The 24,108-nt window shown below is 27.1% G+C and overlaps 1 protein-coding gene across 1 annotated transcript in view; it reads left to right on the top strand.

Annotated features, from left to right (window-relative positions):
* The window catches only part of LOC142328662 (ADP,ATP carrier protein 2-like), a 30,723-nt gene extending 7,295 nt beyond the window's left edge, over positions 1 to 23,428 (top strand). Inside the window, exons 2-4 of the mRNA XM_075372562.1 lie at positions 12,879 to 13,140; positions 18,592 to 18,826; positions 22,223 to 23,428. Of these exons, the coding sequence (XP_075228677.1) occupies positions 12,879 to 13,140; positions 18,592 to 18,826; positions 22,223 to 22,468 (743 nt within the window). The 3' untranslated portion in view covers positions 22,469 to 23,428. The remainder of the gene's footprint in view (positions 1 to 12,878; positions 13,141 to 18,591; positions 18,827 to 22,222) is intronic.
* The last annotated feature ends 680 nt before the right edge of the window (positions 23,429 to 24,108 follow it).

Here is a 24,108-nt window from a genome sequence, read left to right as displayed (position 1 = left end):
TATTTTTAATTAAATCCCCGTAGATAAACTTGAGTTTTTGTTCTTTTTTATTTTTATTTCAATAAATATGTGAAAATAAGTAAATCCTAACAATAATATTAATTTATACTTTATTAATAAGAAAAAGATTAAATTTATGCTATTTATGAATTGCTCAGTAACAAATTAACTCCCCAGTAATATCTATTTCAATACTGCAAAATAATTTTTACTTTTGGATAATTATTAAAGTTTAAATTAATTAATAAATTTATATATCCTTTATTTCCCATATTTAAAACAATTTTAAAAATTCAGGGACATGTGGTACTCTACCGGAAAGAAAGAAAACTATTCTCATGGTAAAACATAAGAGATATTTTACATCGATAATGCGGTTGAACTCAACGTTTCCAGTGACGTCGAGTGTTAAAATTATTGAAACGCATTAAGATAATTTAAATCTACATTCTAAGTATCTAATCATAAATATCAACATAATAAATAAATATACGATTATAAATAAATAATACTGACCTATTAACTAAGTTACAGTTGAATTTTTATCCAGATATCAAATAGTGATACTTATTTTTAAAATTAAAATTAAGTCGTCTGGTAAAAAAAATTTGTGTGAAAATGAAATAATTTGGAACAAAAATTACAAATCAAATTTTTTCAGCGATCAAAAAATAAATAGTTCATTAAAGTTTAATTCCCTACAAATGAGAAAAGATATTTTAATGATAGAAAAATCGTCTATCAGATCATTATTTTAGGACCCAAAATTATCAATCATATAAACTAATGTTTAGAAAATCATAAAGGTTAACCTTTTCTTGTATTTGTATTAATGGATGTGTAATCTATTCGAAAGATGAGTCAATAATTTTATACAATATTCACTTCTATCAAATCAAGAAACAAAACTTTTTTCGTATAACTCAATACAATACTTTAAAGAATATTCATTACCATTTCTAATAATTACTGAACCATTTAAATTTACGTTAAATAAAATTAAAGTATTTTCTTTTAGAGAAAAATGTCGATGAATTTTTAATTAATGTTAATGATATTTTTTTAAAACCTGAATTTTTCGCTTCTTCATTCATCACGGAAATAGATATCTGATCAAATAACTTTCATTCACGCCTTCTGAATTGTAATTATTTTTTTATATTTAATATTTTCATAAATCTACCTTAATATTATTTCATGTGTTTATATTTTAAATAATTAAAATGAACTTTTTACCGATTGAAAACTATATCTAATCATTCCTGACACGGATTGTCTATTTAATGAATTATTTATTATGTATCGATCAAAATAAAACATAAAAAATTATATTATATATATATATATATACATATATATACTAGCGGACCCAACAGACGTTGTCCTGACGCGGTATTATTCTGTAATAAATGCACACACATAAATATAAGTAACTTAAGTTAAAATTAGCAGGAATGTGTTCTAAATTTCATTAAAATGACTATTAGTATGATATTATCAGTTTGTGATTGTTGTATTATTGTAATGGGTTTATTGATTAATTATGTGTAGTATGGTTAATATTTATTTCACTAAATATTGAGATATCTGACGAAAATCGAAACGTCGTAAAATTAATAATTAGTGTAATTAATAAATTTTCATCCACATTACTACTAATTTTCACTTAAAATCATTCTAAAAAAGTACCTCCTACATATTTTTTTATTTATTTAATAATTTTGATGTTTCATAACCATGTAACGGCTTAATTAATCATCAATTAATAAAAAAATTAAAGCACTGTAAAAAAGCAACGTAGTTAAAATTTTAGTAGAAATTTTTCTCATTCTTTATTTTAACATCTATTTTACCAAATTTTAGATAATTGTAAATTAAAAATAATTTTAGAACACTTTTTATAAAATTAATCAGCTAAAACATTATAAATTCAATTTTTTAAATATACTTTAATCTATATTATAAGTAACTTATATTTTAATTTTATAAATGGTATAATTTATTTTACAAACTTAAATTTTTATTTTCAGAGCCGTTCAATACTTCATAAGTTGCATAGAATCAAATGAGAACTGACAATTTAAATTTGTAGGTTAAGTTGATTAATGATGTATACACGTGCATTCACGTGTATACATCATTAAAATTCATGAAAAATCGTGTAAAATACTCACTTCAATACTGCACCTTACAAATTTGCACAATGTACATTTTTTAATTTAACTCTAAAACGTTATTTCAATAAATAATAATATAATATAATATTCTCAATAAGCGCGCAATTCTAGCAGACTCGGCAATGTTTCGCTATTGCTAGATCTGTGCATACATACAGATTAAATGACAGCAATTGAAAGTTTCAGAAAACCTTAAAAAACTGAACATTAGCAATTTAACAAAATTTAACCTTTCACTTTATAAAAGTCAGAATGTAAATAAATCCAATTGTCAGAACAGTACTACCTATCGGATTTAATTCAAACTATTCTCTAAATACGAATTTAATGTAAGAACAACACTAAGCTACGACGCAAGTAACTGATATGCAGCAACAAAAAAAGCAACAAAATAAAAAAAATTCCTAGAATCCGATCGCAGCACCAACTACCGGGTTTGACTGATAAACCAAAAATTAAAAAAAAAAACTTCTAAAACGCGATCGCAGCTCTGCCTACCGAACCCACACGCTGCCTACTAGACCCAATTGTGAACCTTAACCGTGCCAAGATCAACAACATAAATAAATTAAAACAACATTTTCACTTCAATAGTGTACCTTACAAATTTGCACAATGTATATTTTTTAATTACACTTTAAAACGTTATTTCAATAAATAATAATATAATATTTCTCAATACGCGCACAATTCTAAACGCGATCGCACTGCTGCCTACTTGTTACTTAATCAGTTTTGATTTTGTTTACATTGGCAACGGCCATACGGGCTCTTTGTGATTGGTCATTGTGTTTGACAGCAGCCATCTTGCATTGATCTGATTGGTTTTCCTTTGTTTACATTACCATCTGATTTATTAGCCTCTTATTTATTAAAAAACTGTTTTCTCGCGATTTTTTTTAACACAATAATAACACAAAATTACGAAATATTTTTCTCAATTTGATCGCAGCACCAACTGTCGGGACAAACTAAAATTAAAATAGAATATTATTGAATATTCAATACTGCGATGGTAGTGCAGTCTGCCGGATCCAATGTAAAACATTCCAAAATCAACAACTACTTATAAATAAAAAATTAATTAAAAAAACATTTTCCAGTGGACCAAATTGTGAATCTAAATCATTCTCGAAAACCCTTGAACACACACACAAAATTTCATCAAAATCAGTCCAGCCGTTTAGGAGGAGTTAACTTTCATACACACGCACACAAGAAATATATATATATAATATTTTCTCAACTTAAATTAAGTACATATACAATATATTGTTTCAAAACAGAAAGGGTTACGTTAATTTTTTGTTTAACTCTCTTTCTTCTTTTACTTTTAATTATTATTCTATTATAATTCATTTGAAGTACAAGTATTTTGAATTACTTTCTCTGAGAATAATGATGTTTTCTGTATAATCAGTCCTTCGAAGTCGAGAGTTCTAAGGTTCAAATCCTAGTAAAGGGAATTATCTTTATACAGATTTGAATACTAGATCGTGGCTACCGGTGTTTTTTGGTGGTTGGGATTCAATCTACACCTCAGGAACTGTCGGCCTGAGTCTGTACAAGACTACACTTAATTTACATTCATACATATCATCCTCACTCATCCTCTGAAGTAATTCCTTGCGGTGCTTCCGGAGGCTAAAGAGAAAAAAGGAGCAATGAATACGAATTATTATCACCTGCCTTTTATAGGGCAGTACATTCGGCTAAGTAAAGAAGACAATAAGAAACCACCTCACTCTTCTTTTTCCATATACTCACTGGGAGTTTTTTACATATTAGTATTATTATTATTACTATTAAGACTGGCTATACCATTTTTGGAAAAAAAGACTGTATTATTCAGGTTAATTACGGCTTTTGGGGTTAAGGCGCATAACAAATATTATTATAGTTTGCGTGACATTTTAATTTTAGATTATAAAAATATTTCAAAAATTTATTAAAAAAATACGATTAAACCAAGAAAAACACTGCCAAAATGTTTTTTATTATAAATTTAGTATCTTAATTTTTACAGCTGGTAGTTATTTCAGTCTGCGCATGCCTTAAATCACTCCAACACTGAATTCCTGGACCATTTTTTTTTTTTTTAACTAAATTTAACTTAAAATAGGTCATCGTATTCAGTTTTAACTCTACTGTAAATTCTATTTTTTGTATTATTTAAAAAAATTATTTATAGAAAAACAATTCACTGATTTCTGCTATTTAATCTAGGGCATCGTTTAAATATGTTTTATGACCTATTTATTAATATATATACATACATCCTGTTTTTTATAAAATAATGAATAAAAATAAATCATTTATGGTTTATTATTATCTTAAAAACAATTTAATATTTATTATACTGTTATCACGAATTTATCATTAATTATTCATTCAAAACTTTTGATGTATCTTTCAAATTAAAACTTTTTCAAACGTTAATTTATTGTTAAACAAATTAAATATGACCTGATTAAAAACTAACTAACTTGTTTTTTTTTACCAGGTAAAGAAGTATATATATATATTCACACACGCACACACCCCACATACATACACACAGAGAGAGAGAGAGAGTGAGAAAGAGATTTTGTGAGAGTGAGGGGGGAATGAATATTAATAAGTTATGCAAACTGTTAAACAACCGACGTAAACATAGAAAAATGAAATTTAGCAAATTTTTCTACGAGAAAAAAGTATTTTTTGGTATGAGACCATGCCATCTCAAGACACCAGCTTGCCCTGATAGGTGACAACTTAAAAATGTTTAATGGAAAGAGGTAGGCATTATTTTTATTTTGTTATGGGTATTCTGGAAATCTCCAGATTTCTCATGCAGCTTTCAGTATTCGGGGCCCGTAGGCAGCCGCATCCCTTGTTCATGACGTGTAATCTTGTACTGATTCAGGCCAACCATACCTGAGACTTGTGGATAATTGAACCTCAGCCACCAAAGAACACCGATATTCACGATCTAGTATTCAAATCCGAATAAAACCTTTATAAGGATTCGAACCTGAGAAATCTATACTTCGAAATCAACTGATTTAAGATGACGAGTTTGCCAACCTGGTAGACTGGTTGAGAGTAGGGACGCGACTCGTAAATTCAAAGAGCATTGAAAAGGAAAACTTCAGGCTACGACTGATGTTTGACCAACCAAACTGTTGGTCAAATGAATTTTTCATAAATATTTTCAAAAAAGGCCTACAGTACACCCCGAAGTAGTGGTTTCATATCAAAAAAGACCTTTTTTAAAGTATCTGCTAAATTTCATTTTTCTTTTATTTACTGTTGAATAGTTATTTAGGAGTTCCCACGCTTTAGTATACGAGTATATATAAATAAATCTAACACATCCTCCTGAATGTTTACTAATGTTTTTAAAACAAAATGTTCAAATAATTTCACCGGGTTGGTCTAGTGGTTGTCTCGTATTCGTAAATCAGTTGTTCTGCAGCTGATTTTCGAAGTCGAAGTTCTGAGGTTCAAATCTTAGTAAAAATTATTCGCTTTTAAACGGATTTGAATACTAGACAGTGGATGCTAATATTCAAATACTAATACTTTGGTGGTTGGAGTTCAATTAACAATACGACTCAGGAATGGTCGGCCTGAGTCTGTACAAGACTCATTGGTCGTGGAGGGGGTTGCTTTGTTCACTAATTGAACAGATTGCAACCTACACGTTAGAAAAAAAAACTATTCTCAAGAACGAAAAAAATCAATATATTATTTAACGGCTACACAAATTGATTAGCATAAGTTATTTAATAACAAGGAAATAAACAGATACATACAATTTTTTGTTCTAACGAAATTTTACTTTATTTTAAGGTTTACTTTATTTTATTTTTTAACCTCCGGGACCGACGTTAGGTATTACTTCAGAGGATGATTTGAATGACAATTTTTGTAGCGCGTGAGAATACCATGCCTGACCGGGATTCGAACCCGGGACCTCCGGATGAAAGGCCGAGATGCTACCACTCGCGCCACGGAGGCCGGCATTATTTTAAGGTTAGTTACATTAATTGTTCAATTTTTCCTTCATTCGGAAATAAAATTGATAAACCATAAATTTTTGTCTCGCAATTCACTTTAAATAAAAATAGTGATGTAAAACAAAAATTCTTTAATGTAATACTTAAATATTCTATTTAAAAAAAAAACTAACAAAATATATTTAGATTATTTCTCATTGACATAAAAAAAAAACATAAATAAAAAGAAATGTAAACAAGCAAATATAATTATTAAAAAAATTAGTAAACGAAAGTCCTTGTCTCGAAGTAAGCGTCCTCTTCACGTACGTATTATGAATTGAACACGCAAATCGTGTCAATGAAATCGCGTACCGAATACCAGTCTGCCTGCCGAATACAAAACAAAAACATTTATAAATATTTATTGTAATTCCACTTAAGTCATAATAACGTGAGTAATTCATAAAATGACAAAGTTTACAAAATCAAATATAAATAAAAAACATACATTAAGCCTAATGTTAAAATTAAAAAAGAAGAAGAATTTGTGGTAGAATATTTTGAAATAAATGATTTAGGTTCATAGATATATATTAAAGCCAACTAAATTTACTTGCCGGCCTCCGTGGATTCGAACCCGGGTTCTCGGGTTCGAATCCCGGTCAGGCATGGCATTTTTACATACGCTACAAATTATTCATCTCATCCTCTAAAGCAATACCTAATGGTGGTTCCAGAGGTTAAACAAACAAATAATTAAATTTACTTTATTAATAAGGGATATATAGTCGGTAAAAACTGGCAAGCAAAGATTAAATGGCAACACAGTAAATATCGTTTATAGTGACGTCCAAGGGACCGAAGATTTTAGATCATTATAACCGATGTTTAGGTAGCTTCGGTTAAAATTTCGGTTATTTTGCTTTACATCATTATGTTGATTAGGGCGTAATTTTTTTGATTTCACATAATTTGTTTCAAATTTTTACCTAGTTTTTTCACGGTTCTTCCATATCACCGATATTGTCGAACGATCTACGCCTAATTCTTGGGCGATTTCCAGTAAGATACTGTACCCGCACGATATGACATGCTTGCAGTAAAAGATTAATAACAACTGAATGTGACTGCTTCAGCTAACAATAATCTGGTACACGAAGTTAAAAAAAAGAACTACAGTACATATGTAAGAACCCACCAGGTTGGTCTAGTGGTGAACGCGTCTTCCCAAATCAACTGATTTGGAAGCCAAGAGTTCCAGCGTTCAAGTCCTAGTAAAGCCAGTTATTTTTACATGGATTTGAATGCTAGATCGTGGATACCGGTGTTCTTTGGTGGTTGTGTTTCAATTAACCACACATCTCAGAAATGGTCAAACTGAGAATGTACAAGACTTACACTTCATTTACACTCATACATATCATCCTCATTTATCCTCTGAAATATTATCTAAACAGTAGTTACTGGAGGCTAAATAGGAAAAAGAAAGAAAAGTACATATGTAAGAAAAAAGGAACCGTTAAAATATTTCTGTAGCTACAATGTAAATATACTGAACTACGTTACTGATGAGTCACTTCTGTCAGTCATAAACAATACAATGTTGCATAGCAGTAGGAAAAATAAATCATAATAACCGACATGTCACTAGAACCGGTGTCATTATAAATATGCACATGCTGTATTTATACATTAACAGCATACCAAACTAACCAAGAGACAAGTTTTTGGTCACTATATTCGATATGTCATTACATCCGATATCACTATAAACGATACTTACTGTACATATTACTTACCCAGTAAATATAGCTAGAACGGCAAACATACAACGTATGATATTCAAGTTTTTGCAAAACTTTACATTTTAAGGTCCAACTAGTTCCTCTAAATCAAAAAAACATATATGTATGCGAGTCACACTGCTTTTGGCCTTGTACCTAAGTAGTAACCGAAACAATTTTTTTCAAATCTGCCTCAAATATTTTTTTAATAGCAGCTTTGATCATAAATTTTTTTTCAAAATTAGTTATTCTTTTTAAAATTGCTTTATCATGAAAAAAACAATTTCGATTCAATTTTCTTCAAAGGCATTTTAGATTAAAATTTGTAGAAACAAATTTGTTACCTATAATTCATATACATGAATAATCCAAAAGGATGATTTTCCAAAAACCAACCCACACCTCTTAAAATTGAAATACATATCTTCTAAAGGTTTCGTCTGAATATTTAAATATTGTGATGAGAAATAATAAAATATAATTATGAATTTATAAAATTGTAAAAACACTTGGTTCAAAAGATGAATTTCACTTCATTTCAATTTTATTTTAAAAATAAAAGATTCATTTATATTTTTCAAAAACTGGTAACTACAAAAAAGTATTAATGAAAGTTTAATTATGCTTATTAAGCTAACAAGTGTACAAATATAGCACAAAAGTTACTTTAATGAGACAGTTTTTATTTAAACAATACTTTAAAGTTCTAACTTCAATTGATGTAGAATGTGTACAAAGAAATAATGAGGCATTTTCAGAAAATGCGTTATCATATTCCCATAACGTGTTACGATGTACAAATACGATTGATTAGGTTTTTCACTAACGCAAACATTTTTGGGCTTACTACTTATAAAGGAGATATTTTTATGTTTCTGTTTATTTTTTCACAAAATTGTTTTTATAAGATTATTTAGATACAGATTAAAAGTTTTGTATTGTTTACTGTATAGGAATTATAAAGATAATGTAATATAAAGCATGGACGAAGTTCCATCGTGTTATTAAGCTTAGCTGTGTACTGTTGCATTTTAGATAAATTTATAATGGTTGCTGTTTTTAAAATACAACGTTGCATCAATAACTTTACTAAATTGTATAGTTGCCAAAAATTGTTAGGGGAATTCAGACACTGTAAAGTAATAAGTTATGATTCAGTAATTACCAGTAAAATTTTCTCAAATATACACCGGTAACACCCTATAACTTTGTTGTAAGCAGGCTGGTAACCAAGATGTTGTATTATGGTTACCCAGACAATTTTATCAGTGAAATTTATTTTTATTACCATCTTCACTGGATTCCATTTCAAATATTAATCACTTGGAAACAAGATAAGTAATAAAAATACTTTTTTTAAAGAGAAACTTTAAAAATATTGGAAATTAATATTATTATTAATTATATCAATTAATATTCAATTAATATTAAATGTTTTAATCGAGGTACGATTATTTTAATTTTATTTTTCAAATACCATAGATCTACTAAAGAACTAAATTAAAACTGCAGTAGTAAATTAAAGGTGACCTCTAAACAGCTGGCACTACTGTGTTAATATTTTTACAATCATCTATTATATGTCAACGAAACACACTTACAGTAGAGAGAACTACAATGGGATGGAGGCCAAATTTACAAACATAAAAAAAGGATTCTGGCTTATAAATATGAATGATCAAATATCTAATGGTTCTTTTTTCTGTAATAACAAATAGAAATGTATATTAGATTGAGCAATTTAAAAAAAATACTTATTGAGTTTTCTATTTATACTGATGCAATAAGTTAAAATTAAAAAAAAAAAAGATACTCAATAATTATTTTTTTATTATCCTTCATAAACCTCCTTGCAGAATGGATATTCTTGAGAATGGTTATGTTATCTTGGAGAGAGACTTGTGTCTCATCGCAGTTTGTCTAAAACTATTATGAGTATGTCACTAAACATACATACATGCATATTGCTAATGGAATTAGTAGTATTAATTAAAATTATTATTATTCAATTTTAAACTTTTTTGGACAATAAATTTTTTAAATAATTATTATCTAACACTCACACTGAACTGAGTCAAAACCGATCGACCTTATAATCGTCTAGAAAATTAGAAAACTCTATTAGCAAACTATAAAAACATTACCTATGTGTAATAAACTATAAACATAAACACAACACAAGAAATAATAGCAAAAAATAAAAAATAAATATGCTAAAATAGATTTTAATATCTATTTATGTAATCAAACTTAAAATATTGGAAAGCAAGTATCTAATAATGGAAATTAAATTATCAGTACATAATATTTTGTATTACTAGAAAGAGCTTCCACAGGAAGGATTTACAAGAAATGGGATTTTTATCATGCTTCTATTGCCATTTTTAATAAATTATCAAATCATTTAAAAGATTTCCCATAAATTTATAAAAAATATAATTAAAAAAAAAATATTAAAAGAGAATATTATTCTCTACAGGAATTTTTAAATAAAAATAATTAAAACATTTTTGAAGTTCCAGAATCTTCAACATTCTAACAATATGTACATGAATTATATGTGCTCAAATAATTTTCATTAATGCCTTCTGAATAGTGAACTATTTAACATTTTATTTTTATCTTCATATATTTCATATGTTTGTATTTAAAATACTGTGAGCTTTAATTATACATTTTTTTTAAATTTTATAATTAATTTTGTATTTTGTGATGTAGTTTGATGAAGGTTTTATCAGTTTCCCTTGAAAATGACATGCCATTTCCTTTTTCATCCATGAAATAGTATATCTATTCATTCGTGACACGATCTGTATTTTCTATTATTAGGTATCAATTAGAATAAAATATATATTTTTATTTAATTTATTATGAAGAAGACTCCCACGCACACTTTTCTAATAAATTAATTATTATAGAGATAAAATCAACAGTATTACTTTTGTGGAAAGTACAGTGATTGTAAATCAGCTTTTACTGCTTCTAGATATAATTAAAGTGATAATGGCAATATGTTTTCAGACAGATTTTGAATGTTATATCAGATCACCTTTTAACTGTGTGTAATTATGGAATTATTTGACAGACCACTTTAATAAAATGAAATCAAAATTTCTGAATTATAACCAATTATCTCATAAATAAACCTTAACCTTCAATTCCCTATGACATAATAAAAAAAAACGATTTTTAAAAAATTATAATAGAAGATAGTTTTGGTTTCTTTTCAGAAATCAAAATTTCTAAATTAAAACCAATTCTCTTATAAACAGAAACCTTAACCTTTGATTTCCTATGACATAATATAAAAAAACATTTTTTTTAAGAATCAAAGTATAATGCTCTAACAGAAACCAACATAATAGATTTTCTTCTTTTTTATTAGCAGATTTTAAAAACAATTTGTAGTAATTTTTGAATATTTGTTAGTATGATCATAACTAAAAATAATTTTCTAATCTTATAAAAATATAAAACAATCTAAAGTCAAAGTGGTAGTGAGCAGACTTCTGTAAACTGCAAGAATGCTACTAAAAAATAATAATGCTACATTATTATTATTAATAATAATAATGTAGTATTTTGTAATTTTATGACCAAACATAAACATTTGCATATTTATTTTTAGGACACTTTTGAAACCAGCAGTGAAATAATGTTAGTCCAGTAACAACTGGATAGATTTTAGTAAAGATTTGCAGATTTATTACACATAATATGTAATGTCTTAACATTATTAGCATACTACCTTTACACAGTGTTTATAGGATGCAATTTTAAAATTTGAAATGGAAAGGCTAGGGTTGTAACAATAATTTTAGAGGTATTAAAAAATGAACATTTTAACATGAAAACCTTCAGGCTAAAACAACCCTAACTAAAATAGTGGCAGTTCAATATTTTAGTTAGTTAGCAGTGACAATAGTGAAATAGTGGGCTCATATAAAAAAAAAATATTTTACGGTAGGGGCTTTCTTTGTTAATTTCATTTTAATGTTTCACTCTTTGGGAGTTATTTAATAGGTACTTTTAGGCCACTTTCAAAACCAACAGTGAAATAGTATATTGCTGCCATTAAGGTAAGTGTTGTCAAAAACTGAAGTTTTTTAGTTTAATATTTTTCTTTCAATCCTCTTTAAACTTATTTGTCACAAACCTATTTATAATTTACAATTTTTGAGTTCCTCCATATGGAGACCTCCTGAGAACTTGTGTTGTGGAAGTCATACCAGAAAACATATTTTTGAGTAGCATACCCTAAATTTTTTTTCTATATTTAACTACTATAAAGTTATTTATGAGTTCCTGTAATATATTAATATTCTGTTTATAGAAAAATAAGGTGTTTTGAGATCTACAGGTTTAGTATGGTAAAGAAACAGGTTGTAAATACTCCCCATTTATATATTTATATATCAGTTAATACGATTTTTTGTTATATTTACAGGTTGCCAAATTGTCATATTTTAATGTGTTAATAAAATGTATTAACACTTTTAAATGTTAAAAAAAACAAATAGTTTTATTTGTATTTACAGCATTATTCAAGTAGCACATTTTGTAATAAATTTAAACTAAATACTAAACTTTTTCATGATAAGTTAATTTAAACTTTTCACCACATCAAAGCAAGAAACGTAAATTTACGTCTCATATGGACAGGAAAAGTGAAAATTGAATCGAATTATATATCTTAATTAAAAGTATAAATTTATTTAAAACTTTCTTATAGATTACAATATCTGTAAGACAGCTAACTTTCTATTTCATTAATAAACTCATTCATTATTTTAAGAAATTCAGTTTTTTCTTTGGTAAGATAAATAAACAAGATTAATGGATAAAATTCAATAACAGCTATACTTCTTATAAATATATGTAAGTTACATAATATAGATTTCTATTTAATTTCATTAATTATCAACTTTGTTTAGGTATGGTGGATTGTTTTATCCGTATCCCAAAGGAACAAGGTGTTACTGCATACTGGCGTGGTAATATGGCTAATGTTATCCGTTACTTCCCAACTCAAGCTTTAAACTTTGCATTTAAGGACAAGTACAAGCAAATTTTCCTTGGTGGTGTTGACAAAAATAAGCAATTCTGGAGATACTTTGCTGGAAACTTAGCATCAGGTGGTGCTGCAGGTGCTACTTCACTTTGTTTTGTCTACCCACTTGACTTTGCCAGAACAAGGTAACTAAGATTGGCTATAAAAAAACTTAAAACTAAAGAAGATTATTTATCAGAAATATAAAACAAACCACTTAATGTAATTTATAAAACAATTTATTAAAATGTAATAAAATGATAGATTAGTTAACTAACTGTACTGCTTATAATTTTTTATATAAATTTTTAACAAGACATTATTACTGTACTTACAAGCCTCTGAAATAGAGTGAAACTGATGAACTTCAGGATTTGAAAAAAGTATCTTCTAAAGAAATAATTGACTAAAATTGTTCATAATCATTTTTTGACAGACATAATCTAAAACATTTCACAAAACAATCTATCACAACATTCCTTATTTTCTATTATCTTATACGTAGTTAGATTTATAAAGATATATTTCAGACAAATAAAACTAGAAATTAGTTTTGACTTGTAGATATTTATTGAGATTACATCTTGATTTTCTAAAACTCATTTATTTATTCCATAATTAGAAAAAAAAAACATATTTATTTTCACACAATAAAATAATATAATTAGGGTCATCCCTGTGTGCGCATCATGGAAAAACTACCAGATAGATTTTAATAAACCCTTGCTGATTTATACCTTAGAGACTTGATCATTATCTCCAATTAGAATTATCACAATATTCCTAATGGGGGTTAAGATATTAAAGATATTCATTAAAGAAAAAAACTGATCCTTTTACTTCATTACACTTTTGTTACCATGATAAAAGAAAAATATCTCGGAGTTCAAATCTATGTACTAATCATCCAACTTAATCTGTAAAATATTAAATATTTTTATTAGTTTATTATTATCATTACTGTAATTAGCTTAAATAGGTTTTATCAGTATTATTCTCACAACCATGAAGATAACAAACACAGCAGAAGTTCAGGGGGCAGAGCCCTGACCAGCTAGTAATGAAATAATTTATATCAATGTAATAAATATTACAAATACTAAAGGTATTATATATACACAAATAAAGTCACATATAATCAAATATACACATATCATTTTATTTAATAGTTGTCAAGTGAATTGCATTTAATAATTAACAAAAATTATCTATACTGTGTTCAACGTATGAGCTTTTCTAGCTATTGTTTGCAGTAATGAGATTTCACTGCAGCGTGTGTGATTATATTGTTGTAATGTACTGGGTGACTCAATTTATTATAGTCCTCACCAGTATTTGTAATACTTTATCATCTATCATGATTTTGTCACCAATGATATAACTTTAAATATAACTGCCATATGATTAATTTGTAAACAACTCGAATCAATCAGTGCCAAGTGAAAATATCAAATAATATATGAGTCATTCTTAATTATTTACTGTTATATAAGGGGAGATATAATTTGTACATGTAACTTTTGAGACAGTCTGTTACAATACTATGTGCGTTGTTTACAACAGGAAAGCTCTTAAAGTGAACCGAGTATATGAATACTCAAAAATGGTTTAATAATGATATATAAACTAATATAATAAGTTTTTCAAGCTGTGACTTCATTAAACCATTAACGATCAATTAAATCAATAATTAACTTGATTGATTATGATAACTATCAGTTTTTATGTGTAATTATTATAATGCACTACCTTATATACTAGAGTGGTTACGAAAGTCCTTTTCCATGATGTAACATTGATTGAAAGCCTTTGATATTGCTGAGGAATACTGTTAATCATCTCCTCTTAGGTCATGTTTAAAACTAAATATTCCTTGTTCAACACTTCAGAAAATAAGGAAATAAGATCTTGAGTTTAAACTCTTTAAGCTTGCATTCAAGCTTGTTAATCAGCATTCTGACTGGGACATGGCTTTAAGGAAAATTTGCTCCAAAGCTCTTCTACAATGTTTTTCCATTGTTCAACTACAAAAAATAGTTTACTTCTCTGATAAGTTTGCCATTTAACAGAGTAATAGATCTTAGAATGTGCATTTTTGATTTAAAAAAGTCCCCCCTTTTATGAGAAAATTACAGGCTACCCACCACATGTAATAATGTTGGCAGTGATATCTAATATGATTACATTATTTTAAAGGATCAACAACTTTTCATGCTTTGATTGATTGGTATGGAGTTAGCTGCTATTTTACAGCAAAATAGAACTCTTGCTCATTATGATCAGTTGATAAGGGCCTTTTCCAAGTAAATATATATTAAAAGGTGATGGATCGGTTGGGGGTCTGAAATTCAACAGCCATCTAAAAGTCCAGATTTAACAACTTTTGACAACTCTCTTTGGGGCATAATCAAAGAAAATGTCTCCCATTTATGACAATGTGCAAAAAAATAAATAAAACTTTTTTTATTAACGTGGAGTAATAGCCTAGTAATAAAAATGTTAACTTTTACTGACAGAACTGCTAAATTGAGTGAAACTAGGAATGAGTTGAAAGAAGTAATAAACAGTAAAAGAATTCATTGCTGAAGGAGAAATTCAATCTGATATTAAACAAGGGTAGAACAAAAGTAATGAAGAGAGAGATAGATAGAGAGATTGAGAGAGAGTGTGAGAAAATGAGAGAGGAGGGAAATGAGGAGTCAAATATAAAAGTAGGAGAATACAATATACCATAAATCACAAATTTGTTATTAAAGCAATAAAATTAAAAAGAATGGTCAAAATAAAAAACGATACCAAAGGAGATTTGTAGAAATCAGGAGACCTTTTACATATATATAAAAAAAAAAAATACTTGTATCAATTTTTAAAACTTAAAAATACATGTGTGGGGGTAGGTAGCATTTTGTATCAGCAAAACTTTATTCTTAGAAAGAATAGGGAAGTCAGAAAAAACGTAGAAAAATTTAAGACTTTGCAATGGAGTATTGAAAATTAATTGAGTTGACCGAGTATAAAATGAAAAGGTTTCAGAAGGATAAAAAAACAGAAGAAGTTTGTGGTTAATCTAGCAAAAACAGAACAAGTCTAGTGGGCTATATACAATAAAATCCAAGATTAGAGAATTTAGTTTAGAAGGAATAATAGAGGTAAAAACAGAAACATGAGATAAAGATTGGAGTGTAAGAAACAGATAATTGAGGATATACAATGTAAGTAAGAGTGTCCTGATTCTTACATAAAAGATCAAAGAATAGTAAGAGGTGGAGTAATGTAGTCTAATGAAAAAAGTAAAAAAAACAATAATAATAATAATAAATAAATAAAAATACCATTAAACTACTGAACAAAATTTTATTTTATTACCAACTTTTAGTCACTATAATTTTCTGAAAAACATGTTTTATATTCACAAAATTTAAATAACTCTTCCTTTTAAAACATTATGAGTAAAATGATTTATTAAATAACTACATTTAATATACACAAACAGACATCTAAGAAGAAAAATAATAAAAATTCCTTTTAACAATTTCAATTCTTGGTGTAAATCAGTGATATTCATTTACTGACCATAACTCATGAAACTTATAACTGACTGTAACAAATAAAATATTACAAACATTATTTTTATTTCTATTTGGAATAAAAAAATCTTTAAAAGATAAGTTCCCAACTTTTAAGATATTATTTTTAATAAATAAAAAAAAAAATGTATTGTTTAAACAAGACTTTTTGAGTTCTAAACTTTTACTAATTCTAAAAGACAGATCTGTTTTTTATCACAAATTACTTTCTTCTTTCAAAAGAAAAAAAAATATAATCCTAAAACTAAAAGAACAGAAATTTTAGAGTTAGCTCAATACTTTCAGCAACTGATAGATCTGGGTAGATCAGTTCACACTGAATAAAAGTTGATGAAATAAGCCTGAGAGAACAGAGAACAGCTTCGAAGAAAGACAAGACAGAAAAAGTATGAAATGAATAAAATAAAAGTTAATTGAGAAAGTTGAGAAATAACATTAACCAAAAGATTTCGACAGTGAAGTAACTAAAATTTTTATGATAGAAATTGATTATGAGTGCATCCATGATATTTTATTCAGGTTCAAAAAAACTCCTACATTGGATTCTGATGTAAGATTTTTACTTTCCTGTCTAGCACAACAGTAGAGTTACAGCTTTAGAAGGGAAAGTATTGTAATCAGTTCAATTTGGGTATATGCAGTTTTCACTGGATCTTGAGATTTTGACACCTAAGGAACCCAAAAAACCAGATGAAAATTTTCTGGATGTTTGTGAGTACATGTATGTGTGTGTGTGTGTGTGTTCAGTGTTGGACTCTTTATATCACCAAAACTACTGGACCGACTTTGATCAAACTTTGTCAGATTACTTCTACATGTATGGGGCATTGATGATATTAAATTTTCAACTTAAAAGGTCAAGGAGGTGACGCTGTAAGCAAGGTCATCATCTCGAGATTTCATATAGTTAAGGTCTTATTTTCTTAGGCACATTGTTAACAATTAAAAATAATATTTGCAAAAAATATTTTTGCAAAACCACACCTGCACCCCAAAAAGTGCTTTAAATAAACTAGTGGCTAACTGGGTATACTGTGTCAATAGTACCCCTTCTCACCCCAAGTAGTGCTAGTGTAGCACTGACATACAGCTGTTGTAGTCATCTGCAATGTGTAACATCACAGGTGAACAGTAGAATTAAATAAATGAATAATATTTAAAGTATAAAAAAGTATTTAAAGTGGCCACTAGTACTGTCATATCCGTGCAAATTAAATACGGTATGCGCACGCTTTAGTTAGAATCATTGAATTAAATAAACAAAAAATATTATATTTAAATAAAATGATAAATATTTTAAATTAAGTTGTGTCTGTAAGCTGTGCATCAGAAAAAGCTGCATGACAGGAAAGTTCATGGGACTTTCCATGACTTTTCAAGGACAAAAACAAGCTGACACAGCTTATATATTCTAACACAGTTGTTAAAGTATTCTAAACAGTTAATGTATATCAAATTCATTGACTTTTACAAATTCTTAACTAAAAAAATTTGCTGTTAGGAAAATATATACTACAATGATTATAAGTAAAAAAAGGAAGAAATGAACAGAAAATTAAGAGCAAATTCAAAAATGAAAAAAACAAGATCATAAACTCCAATTTTTTCAATAAAATTGCTTTATAAAAGCAATTTATTGAAAATTAGGACAATTTAGAAAGTAACATCCTCAAAAATTTAAAGCTTGAAGTAAGGATGAATGCCACCAGGTGAATGATGAAGGTACAACAAATTTATCACAGAATACAAAACATAGCATCCATGAACTAAAGTGAATCCAGAATTCTTATGAAGTTCAATTCATGTTGTTGACATTTTTCAATAATGCTTAAAATGTAACTTATTTTTGGTGATACAACAGTCAATGTCATTTAAAATTAAAAAAGTTAAACTTTTTAACAATTAATTCAGTACGCTAATGAAAAATTACTTATTAACTGATATAAATTTAACTATTCTTGTATCATAAACTTAAAATATATATTAATAATTTTTCTCATACTTTTTTAGATTGGCCGCTGATGTTGGTAAGGCTGGTGGTACTCGTGAGTTTAATGGTCTTGGTGACTGTCTCAAGAAAATCTTCAAAACTGATGGTTTGGTCGGTCTTTACAGAGGTTTCGGTGTATCTGTTCAAGGTATTATTATCTATCGTGCTTCATATTTTGGTTGCTTTGACACAGCTAAAGGTATGCTTCCTGATCCAAAAACAGCTGGATTCTTCCTATCATGGGGTATTGCTCAGGTAAAATTTATATTAATACAAATTTTAATTAGTACACTTAAATTATTTAAATAATTTATTATTAAATGTTACATATTACTTTTGGAATGCATTCATACTAGATACCTGGGCTTTTAAAGGTTATATAAAAAAAAAATTCAATATTAAAAGTAGTAATAAATTCGGTTGAGTTCTTATGTAATTTTTAGTATTGCATTATACAGATTAAATACAAAATTCAAGCATAATGTGCATGTAATAATTAAATTAATAAATAATACATTAATTTAAAGAATAATTTGCATCATCCTTGATTAACTCTATTTATACTGTTCTTTGAAGCTGAAAGACCTCTGGTATAATCCAGTTTAAGGTGTAGACATTTTAGTTTGATTAGAATGATCTTGTACTCAGGGTTATAAGTGTGTTTCAGGAATTATAAGGCAGTTTGGACAATATCCAAGAGTGTCATTGAAAACTGTGTTCAACAGTCTGTCATAAAGAAACTTCAGAAATTTAAAAATAATTAAAAATAGTAATAATCTAGGTAAAAATTGATCACATTATGTAATTACTAATGGCAATTAGTTAAGATTGAAAATAAGATGAATTCAAAATTTGAACATGTAATGAAAATAGAACAAAATGCTGCTTATTTGTTCTATTGTTAAGGATGGTTTGTGTATAATAAATGAAGTTACTTATACTACTCTACCGAATCCTATGGGTATAATCTGAATTAAACTAAAATCATGAAACTAATGTGTACAAGTTAACATGTTGCATGTCAATTTTTCAATATAACTTTCTCCAGGATGATGACAGTACTCAATAATTAAAAAATTATTTGTCAAAACAACAAATAACTATTGAAAACCAACTAAAAGTAGGATGCAAAAATATAGAATGAATAATTATTAGGTTAGGTAAATAGATTAGATGATTTGTTTATAAGTTGTTATTATAAACAATAAATTAAAAAAAAAAAAATCCATTTAAATTGGAATAAATTTCTTCATTTTTTGGTGTTATCAAATGTAGTATTACAAATCAATAAAAATTATAATTAATATTGTAACAACCGGGTAGTAAAAGTTAACATCAGCTGTTAAAGAGTGTATTATGTAGTTTAATTAATTTACATTAAAATACATCATTGTAAAGAACTAACTGAATTTATATTTGCTATATTTTAGTCCATAATGGTCAACAGTAAGAATCATTTAAATCAAACTGAACTAAATATTTTAAATACAGAGTTTTTAAAAATAATGTAATTTAAAAAGTTGAAAAACATCAGCAGCTATCACTTAAATAGATAACTATATTTTTAAAACAGAATTCTAAAAATACTTGAATACACTAATGTCAATTATTCAACATTTTCATGTTTATGCAAATATAGGCCAGGAAATGCTTTGTTTTCATGTTATGGCTAATAAAAGATTTCACCTAGATTTTTGTTTTTAAGTTCATATAATATTATATTAAAACTTTATGGGCACAGATTAGTGAACAAAATTAGTGATTTTATGTACAATTCTATATGAAAAATTAAGAAAAAAATTAGTTCTAAAACTGTACCTCCAGTAATTACAAAGAAAATTTAAAATACCCAAAATATTGAAGTTGAAGAGAATACTATTTAGATTTGTAGTAAATTTACTTTATTAAATTGTTTGAAACCAACTAATACTTTAGACAAAACTTGTAAAGAATAATAAAAATTATTAAATTATTTCTTTATTAAAATTCCCATATATTTAATGACTTATTAAAACCCACCTGCATGATTTGAAAGCGAATAAAATAAGATATCACAATTTAAACCAACAAAACTTTAAACTGCTCTTAAATTGGTTTTTATAAAAAATGAACTTTAAATGTGTCATTTTCTAGAGAATATAGTCTGAAGAAATATACAAAACATGTTAATTAATCCATTTTAAATATACTTTGTCATGAATCTAAATAAAGAAAAAGGGACCTCAACACAAAGAGGAGAAATATTTGAAAATATTTTTTTATGTATGTATTTGTTTGTTTGTGTGTTGTGTAGTGTGTGTGGGTCACACACACACACACACACACACACACACACACACATTCACATGCACATGTACTTCTTAGCTAGCAGATGTGAACATAAATAGACTTACAATTCTTTTCACATGTGTACCAGATGACATTACCTGTGTATGATACTGGCTGGAAAAAAAATTTTCCATTTAAGCCTTTATGCATAAACAGAATGAAGTTTTTAGTAAAGTGATCCAGTACATGTAAAGTAAAAAAAAGAATCAAATAAATAAATATACATTAAAAGTTCTGTGGTGAAAAAGAAAATATATTATATAAATATTGAACAGCTGCACTAGAAGTAGTAACAAACATTAACATAATTTTAGAAATATTGATATTTTTTCTTTTAACAATGAAATTAATTTTAAGAGTTACAATTTTTCAAATACAATTTTTAGTTTAAGAACAGGAAGTTTTCATTTCCTGGCATCATACCTCTAAAACTATTCTGTATAAAGGAAGTATGGTAATTAGTCAAAAAATGGGGTATGGGGTTTTTTATTCATTTTTTGATGTTTCATGGCCCAGGGATCCCAAAAAAAAACAAAAAGTAGGACATACATACGATTTATGTATTAGCGTGTTTGAAGCTCAATAACTTTTGACTGGATATACAGATTTTTATGAAATCTGGCACAGACACATGCATAAGGAGCAATTTGTTGGTAAAAGCTTGGGGATCAGTATATCTAGGGGTGAGGTAGATAATTTTTTTAGGATCAATATTTTTTCAAAATTTTGCAAACATAACCTCACTTTATATTAAGCTCAGTGCATATATGCTTATCTTACCATTAAAAAAAATTTCCCCAAAAATCTCCCATCTAAAATTTTCATTTACTGATATTTGTAATCAGTTTTTTTAACATCTTCCTTAGTATAATAGTAGAGTAAGAGGATCCAAAAAAAAATACTTCAGGGACAATGTTGGGAGGGGGAGGAGTCAATCAAAGTTTAAAAATAACGATTTTTTGTTTTTTTTTAAAACTATTTTTTAGTCATAATTCATAAATCACTCCATCCTCAAAAAAAACTTAGATAACTTTTTATTAGTTGTACATTTTTCTGTGGAATTTTTTTTGGTTTCTTCTATTTAACATAGTAAATGTAGATAAATCAAGAGATTTTATTAGGAGGTGATTTTATAGGTGGGGGAGCAGAAAAAAGTAAAAAAAAACATTGATTTTTTGAAATATTTTACATTTTTTTCATGTATCATTATTTTTTCATTATTTAAGAACAAATAACCAATGCCAGGAAACAATAACAACTTTTTAAATTTAGCTACTAATCTATTTATTATTTTTAATTATAATTTTTATCTTTCTTGTTTAGGTAGTAACAACAGTAGCTGGTATCGTATCATACCCATTTGACACAGTAAGACGACGTATGATGATGCAGTCTGGTCGCGCAAAAGCTGATATCGTATACAAGAGCACAGCACATTGCTGGGCAACAATCTATAAGCAAGAAGGTGGTGGAGCTTTCTTTAAGGGTGCTTTCTCAAATGTCCTGAGAGGTACTGGTGGTGCTTTAGTACTGGTACTTTATGATGAAATCAAAAATTTCCTTTTTTAGATCGACCTGTATTAATAAAATTAAGAAATTGACCAGTACTCTTGTTGTTCAGTGATAAATTTACAGTTATCACTGAAATATTGAGCTAGTCACTTAGTGCAAATCATTTTTGAAAGTTGTGTTTCTTAATGCATCTCCTAGAAATAAAGCGACTGAATAAAGCTATCATGTCATCAGATATAAATTATTGTGGAACTGATATAAATTAGTCAAAGAAATATATTTAAATTTGAAAAAATTCATCATGTGTTTTAAATCAGTTTCATTACTGAGAATCAAACAGAATAAAATTCATTAACTTTAATTTTTTAATGACAGTGAACATTAGCTTGCTTTTTGTAATTATAAAAACAAAAAAAAACAGTTTTTGGTCAGCTGTATTAATAATTAATAAAATTCAAGTATTAAATTATAATAATCAAAATTATACTTTAATTAGGTACAGAATACATAGATATAACTAAAGAAAAGAAACTTTAATATTAAATGATATCTTTATTAGATTGCTACTAGGTATGCATAAATAGGATTCTCATGTGCCATTCCGATATTAAAAAAACAGAGAAGAAATACAACAAGTGGAACAACATATGTAAAAATGAATACATTTTTTAGTGATAAGACAGTTTATGTACAAATTAATCCTATTGAAGAATGGACTTGCATAAGAAAAAAAAAGAAAATTGTGGAAAGGAGGAAAATTACATGGATATAAATTTAAAAAATATATATATTCAGTTTGTACATAAACTAATTATTATATTGTTCAGTTATGTATGTATATGTATATACATAAGAAGCTTATTTTGTGAATAAATGTGATGTGAGACGGATGCTACATTTTTTTTTTTTTAAGAAAAGAAAAAAGATTTTGTTTAATTTATCAAAATAAAGAAAATGGATCATCTGATTCTTACATTATTTATTTAATAATAATTAAAAAAAAAAAAAATGAAAAAAGAAATTCAAGTCTCTTTTTTATTTTCAGTAACCTATCCTAGAAATTTTACTGTATGTATTTTTGCCAAAAAGTTCATTTAGCTATATACATGTGTCCAATGTTACAACATATACTATTGCCTGCCAGTGGTAAAAATATCTTCACATGACTTGGCCGGCGCCCTCACTTTCCTTGACATTATATTATCTATTTATCAAGGACACGAATTACATATAAACTTTTTTGTTAACTTTAGAATTGAAATGCTTATATTAAAAAAATGAAATTATTAAGAAAACATTATATTTTTATAAATGTATAGTGCATGACTTTTTTTCTTTCTGGATATATAAAATTAAAAAAAAAAAATCATATCCACTTTTAATCAACTTAAAAAAGCAAATGTGTTTTGTCGTTTATATAATTTTATTGATTCATAACATTTGAATTACGTTATATAAATAAAGGAATTGAGAAAATAAAAATTTTAGTCATCATATTGAAAATGTTTGCTTTTTCGATTAGTTACAAGGTAAGTAAAGATAGAAAGTAACAATTGAGAAATTTTACAGAACTGAGAAAGAAATTAATTTTTTTTGGATTATAACATGATTTAAACAAAAGTGTTCACGTATATTAGTATACAACATGTAAAATAATATATATATATATATATATAAATATAATTCTATCAATTTAA

Source organism: Lycorma delicatula, chromosome 8, assembly GCF_047948215.1.
Source record: "Lycorma delicatula isolate Av1 chromosome 8, ASM4794821v1, whole genome shotgun sequence".
Classification (NCBI taxonomy): Eukaryota; Metazoa; Arthropoda; class Insecta; order Hemiptera; family Fulgoridae; genus Lycorma; species Lycorma delicatula.
Note: the sequence above shows the minus strand (reverse complement) of the source record. Positions and strands in the feature narration are given on the sequence as shown.